The 6,653-nt window shown below is 37.7% G+C and overlaps 1 protein-coding gene across 1 annotated transcript; it reads right to left on the bottom strand.

Moving 5' to 3' along the window:
* Window positions 1–4,976: 4,976 nt before the first annotated feature.
* On the bottom strand, window positions 4,977–5,818 carry LOC6641729. Its single transcript, XM_002064609.4, has one exon. The coding sequence runs from the start codon at window positions 5,734–5,736 to the stop codon at window positions 5,119–5,121; it is 618 nt and encodes a 205-aa protein (XP_002064645.1). The 5' UTR covers window positions 5,737–5,818; the 3' UTR covers window positions 4,977–5,118.
* Window positions 5,819–6,653: the final 835 nt, after the last annotated feature.

The raw sequence follows: 6,653 nt of genomic DNA on the forward strand, positions 1-6,653 counted from the left end.
GAGTTGGCATTTTCTTGGCATCAGTAGACGATTAATTTTAACTTGCTGCTTTATTTTATTTGTTTAATTCATTTAAAGAGATCAAAGTTTAAAGTTGTATAGCATACTTCTAGGGATACCAAGAGGCGGACTTAATTTGAAGCCTTAAAATTTATTCTTTTTTTTTCATATTCGATCACTTTAGTTTGGTAGAAGCAAATCGATGTGCTTAGTACCTAAATTTAATATCAACTAAGCTAATGATTATAATTAACAACTTTTCTGTTGGTTATTCCCTATGATATGACCACAGTAAAGTAAAGTTGGTCCTCCTGCTACATTTTGCTTTTGCTTTTACTTTTACTTTTGTTTCTGCACCTGCACAAATTAGCCAAATTTGTCTAAGTATGTGTGTTCAGGGCATTTCTATAGTCACTCTCTGATGCTAATGGTGGCGATGCTTGGCCCCCCCACTCCAGCTCATCATCCGTACACCCACCCACACCTTCTGGTATTTTTTTTTCTGTCCTGTGGGTAGGATGAGTTGTTCTACTCCTGTTTATCCCATTCCACCTCCTATTTTGTTCTTACTACACTTTTGTTTTGTTTTTGTTTTTACTTTGTCATTTGTTGTTGGCCTTTTTGCTGCGGGCATTGACTGACTTCCTTCCGCCTGGCTGGGAATAGGTAGGGGGTATTGGGTATATGAGAGCGAGCAAGAGAGAGCAAACGAGATAGATAGATGGAGCCTAGCCTCTTGGCTCTGGGTTGGTCTGCTCCTCTTTTGGGCTCCGTGCTGCATGTCCTCCGTGTGTATTGTGTGTGCGTGTGTTCTGTGTTTCCGATATTCTTTTGTGCCCTCAGCTTCTGCTTCTTATACTTCTACTTTAGCATTTCGTTCCGTTCTGTTCTTTTTCTTTTACTCTGAATTTGGTTGTCTAGCACGTGAGCCGCATAATGAAATTTGCCACTCCCTATTGTCTGTGTCTTGGTATTGGTGTTGCCATTGTGTCGGTGTGTGTATTTGTGTGTGTATGCCCAGCTGCTTAGCCTAATCTTATGGCCATGGTCTTAAAGAGATGGCTTCGATTTAATGTAAAAAGGAATCTCGGTCTGTCTGGGTCTTATTTGCATGCGCCTAAAAGGTGACAACACCAAATGCTCAATGTGGCAAAAAACAAGCTCAACACCCTCACCCACTCCCATCTTTAACTCCACTCTCGCACCCCCTCCCAAACACACCCCGCACACCTACTGTGCGTATAGAACAACTTGGACAACTCAGTCAGTTGCCCCACAGTCCCGCTCCTTGGTTCACACTTTTGGCTGCGCTTCTGCTGTGTGCTTTCAAGTGGAAAATTACTTTCGCAGCTTTATGATGCGGAAATTATATGAAAATCATGGCGAATTTCTCTCTCAGCCTTACAAGGAATGCTGCAAAAGGACTTTGGCTGGAGGACTTGTACCTTCGGTACCAGTAACAACAATCTGCATATGTAGCATTGCTATACAGCTATCTGGTGAGCCCGATCAACAGCCACGCCCCACGACCAAAGTCCCCATACATCCAGTCAGCCATCCACACAAAAGCGCATAATGAAACAAGCTTTGGCCATGTCCAGGAGCGGTTTACCATATTTACTAGTGTCCTGGCAACTCCTTCTCGAATCGATCTCACATTAACTTAATCTTATTTAGATCTTTGTTTAGAAATTTTAAAATTATATACATAAGTATATTTACTCTCATATAATATATCCGAATTGGGCATATTTGATCCAATGTGACTATAAAACTATATAGTATTTATATTTATGTTGACTCGCAGTGTACAAATATTTGATATTTTATTGCTAAGAAATCATATGTTTATAATGGTAGAAATTTAGATAATTTTTGTTAACTCAATAATTTTAAATCACATATATGAATGGTTAAAGTACTCACATATTTGATTGAGACGATCTCCTTGTATCTCCCTCACTTCAAAGATTGATTTCGTTTTGGGCGCCCTAAAGTATTGACCACCCAAACCGGAAAAGAGTCCACTCCTGATTATGTCGTTGACAATTTCTACTGGTGCCGTTTCCTCAAAGCAGCTGCTGACTGGCTCCATTTCCATTTGAATTAGCATAAAACGACGGCGGCTTACCGTTCCCACTGTCGCTATTGGAACACTGTAGACATAGAATTTGGAGTTGGAGAGATGGGAGACGAAGTCAAGTCCCAGGCAGATATCATCTGTTGCTGCTCCGACGACTTCGTTATCTTTTTTAACTTGGCTTGCCTGTCGTTTATTTAACTGATAATGATTTGATGGCAGTTGGCTAAGCTAAGCGACAAAGCCATGGCGCCAGCCACCCATTTACCCACTCATCCACCCATCCACCCACCCACTCTTCACCTCCGTTTTCCCTCACCCACTATTCAACCATTGCTACGCTTCGTCGTCTCTAGCATTTCCACGCCCATTCTTTGCCATTTGCTGAGGTCAATTACACGCTTTCGATTAAATTTGCCATGGATTGTTGTTGTTGTTGTTTCTGTTCTGTTCCTGGGTGTTGACAAGGAACAGCTGCCTGGTCGTGAGCCTGGATCTAGCTTTTCCTTTTATCCTCCTAGGTGTGTATATATGTGTGAGTCTGAATGTCTGCGTTTCTCTATGTCTCTGTGGCTCTCAGTGTGTGTGTCTATGTGTGTGTGTGTGGCACAAATAAAGTTGAATTATTATTTTTCTTTATGCTTTTAGGTTTGAGAATGAGGCCCAAGCTGCGTGCCTGGCATGCTCAAGTGTTGCCAAGTTGCATCGCATCCGCATCCCCGCAACGTTATACCATATATTTTCGGGGGTCTACACACACACACACAGGAATCTAGGTTTAAATGCGGATTACAAATACCCCACATATTGGTTATTTCAACCAGGAACAATTCCTAGCCACAAAAAAAAAATTCCTGAGTATTTATCATTTAAGTATTTCTCAATTTTTTCATTTCATTCTTTCCCTTTTCTAGACTATTTTTTTGAGGTCGGAATTCTGTTATAAATTAAATTTGAATTTATTGTTCCTCTTTTTTTATTTTTTGTTAAACGGTTAGTTTAGTTAACGACATCCCTTCTATTTAATATAAATGGGGATTGTATTGATCCTGCACTTAAATATTAACAGGTTCGAGAACCATTCCCTACAAACAAATCATCAAGAGGTGTGCATCATTAGTTTGTAATAATTTTTTTTATATATCATATAGAGAAATTTTTAGAATTTCCAAATAACTTAACGTACATGGAAAATACGTGTAACACTCAGGATTGGAAAGGTGCCTATTTTATAAGCAGAAAAGTGGTTTCCAATGATTAGTGGTAGTATCATGAAGTAAAAAAGTAATTCACAGAAATAAGTACCAGCCCAAACGAATTTTTTGACCATAATTCCTAATATACACACTTTTTCAGTTGGCCAGAATAATAGTGTGTCCAACAAAAATGGTGTAATTTGAAAAATTTTTAACTATGGTCTAATATTTTTTCGAACTTTGCTGAATACATTTAGTAGCGTATGGAATATTCACAATTATTCTCGATCATTTGTTCCAAATTCCAAGCCCACGACATTGTTTACCTGTAGAACTCTGCACGAATGTGGAACCCTGTATTTCCATAAATTTTGTGCTGTTAGGGCCACTATTAACTAAGGTAAATGATTGGTTTTAAATCTTGTTAAAGTCGATACTAGAATTAAAGTCGAAAGATTTACTTTTCCATTTAAATTATCTGAAAATATAGTTGAATCCATTTTTCAGTATTCGGTTGTAAAATAAATAAACTCTAAATACGGATATATACGGTACATATCTTAATCCGGTTTTCACAAGTTTTGGTCTTCTAAGGTTAGAATATTGAAAGACATTGGGAACCACCAAGCTCCATACATATGTAAAAAATAACAAAGATATTGATCTTTAACTCTACTTTAGATCATTGTGATATAATAATATGATATGATAAAGTGGTCCGATTCTACTTAAATCGAGTTATTCATATGCTGAATAGCAATGTAAATTTTTGGGTCTGGGAGGAATTTGATATATACTCGGAAAGCTCTTTTTATGGTATATTATTTTATCTAGATCGGCGCTTATAACCTTGAGTACTTCCCTTGTAGGATTCAAAACGAACGCATTCAAGGCTACAGAAAATCATCCCCGATGTGCTCGGAGATGTACTAATAAGAAAATTTGCGCTATTTTTGTTTAGTGCCATTGACTAAAATACGACTAATTTGACTCGAAATTAGAAGCTTTAGAATTCATTATATTCGTTCATAATTTTCTTTAGGTATATAGAATCATTCCAGTCGGATAAGAATTTAGTAATTTCCAATCAATCAAATTGGCAGATAGTCTTATAATACTATGTATTTTCCCCAAAACAAAACTTTGATTCAGTTAATTGAACAAAAAGCTTTATTTAAATAGTACTCATTTTATTTTTATCGAGTCGATATTTTATATATTCAAGGACCTTTTAAGTATATCCAACCCAAACGAACGGTAAATGAATCGCTTGATTCTACCATTCATACTCATCTAGAATATATTAAATACCTTTCTTATACAAATTACAATTTTATTTTTTTATATTTTTTTTTTTGACCTCATGACCAAGCATTAACTTATCGTAAAGTCACGTGAAAACTGCTGGCTATCGACTTAGTGAATTGCCACTTTTAAACATGATGCACTTGATGTTTGTACTAGCAATAAATTCCAATAACTACCTACATACATTCAAGATATAAGTAGAAATTGCGATTTCTAATGGCGGTGACTCAGCTATTTGACTTTCATCTGTAATCACCCCATATCAATTTGTATGACACACGACTAACATACCCGTAGAAGCCATACAAGTCACTTGGAGATGGAGGTGGTTGGATGGGGGAGTTGCCGCCAATTGGCAATTACAAAAACATGAACACAAACATGAACAGCAATTGAAAAGCAGCTTAATGAAATTTAATACCATACAAAAGTCACCAAAAAATTCATGGAAAATTTAATGCTGAAACCATAAAGCGATCAGGGGTTAGAACCTCTCAGCCCCCCCTCAACTGGTTACTATTACTCGTGGTTAATTCACATCTTGTCCTTCCATTCCCGCAGTACTCTACCGAACAGGTGCAGGAACAGGGCTGTGCCACACACTTGCAAGTCCTCGCCCGTGCCCTCGTGTATGCTATCCACCAAGACTCCACCATACTTCATCACAGCCATGACCAGCATCATCCGCATATAGATGAAATTTTCTTCCACATGAGCCAGATATGCCAGGGAAACAATGTTTCCCAGTACCGTAAGATCCTTGAGACATTCGCTAATATCGCATTGCCGGCGTTCTTTGACAATAGAGCAGCACAAATCCCCCACCAGAGGCAGGACAAAGATGGCATGACTCAAGGCTAAAGGACTCACTCCCGTGGATCGTATGTATAGCTCCATATTGACCAAAGGCAACGGCACCAGTTCCAATACACCTTGATTAACGTCCCGCAACTTACGACACTCGTCCGAATGTCCACTGCCAAAGATGACTCTCAAGAGCCCAAGGACAGCCACAGTTCCGCTTACAATGCAGGCGCTGTATGCACAAGGATGTTCGGCCAAATGCATCTTCTTGACCGTCGAATAGGCACTATAAAGTAGAAGGCCATTGTAAGCGCAACGCAATCCACGACCCGAAATGGGTTCGCTCATGACAAGCAACGAAAATTTTGAAATTATTTGCCAAATGTTAAGGAAAAGTCTACTAGGTTTGATGAGAAACAGAAGAGTGAGTGTCTAGTCATTGGATAAAATCATTTAGATTAAGTATTAGCATTTTGTCTTAAATATTTCCAAATATAACAACTCTAGTGAATATTTGGAATCACCGTATCTAGGTGTTTATTTTTGCTTTTGTTTATAATGGCAATACTCAGTCCTATTTCGTCCTTATTTTCCGAATTATCATTGTCAAAATGACGCGATGTCTTACTTACGTTTTAATGCGAATCTTGGAAATTGTTCGTAATAAATCCCTTTAGTTTTGACTCACTTTTGCCAAGGCCTTTTCCACATATCAAGAAATTGAATTCTGGGTTTCGGAAAGTCAATTAAAGTAAGAGAACATCCTTCAGTTGGGAGACAAGTCGCGACTGCAGAAGTGGCTCATATAAGAAGGCTGACTTCCCAGGGATTTATTTGATAAACATATTGTCTCTTTAAGACTTAATTCCAAAAATACCAAAATTTAAAGTTATGCAATGAATGTTGGTTAAATTTGTCAACAAATACTCTCACTTACTTTCACCACAGACTTTTTCATACTCCAGAATTTGTGCTTGTTGTTGATTTAGCAGCTTGTTAACAATAAATTTATTTCGTATCTTTTCCATTGCTGTCAAATGACAAACTCTAATTGCATGCGGGATACAAATTTTAATGAGAACATTCGCATAAACATATGCATACATACGTATATATAGATATGAGTATATTTAATTTAATGTTTTTTTTTTTTATTTTTATTTTTTTTGCAAACTCCTGGTTGATTCTCACTCCTAACCCACGGGCAACGTTTGCTTTTTATTCAACTTGACAGGTGAAGTGAGTGTGAATATTTTTTTTAGGTC

This window comes from Drosophila willistoni (genome assembly GCF_018902025.1).
Source record: "Drosophila willistoni isolate 14030-0811.24 chromosome 2R unlocalized genomic scaffold, UCI_dwil_1.1 Seg200, whole genome shotgun sequence".
Taxonomy (NCBI): domain Eukaryota; kingdom Metazoa; phylum Arthropoda; class Insecta; order Diptera; family Drosophilidae; genus Drosophila; species Drosophila willistoni.

Bases quoted from the DNA above. Each gene is read 5' to 3' on its own strand.
- LOC6641729 (XM_002064609.4), bottom strand. From the start codon at position 5,736: ATGAGCGAACCCATTTCGGGTCGTGGATTGCGTTGCGCTTACAATGGC.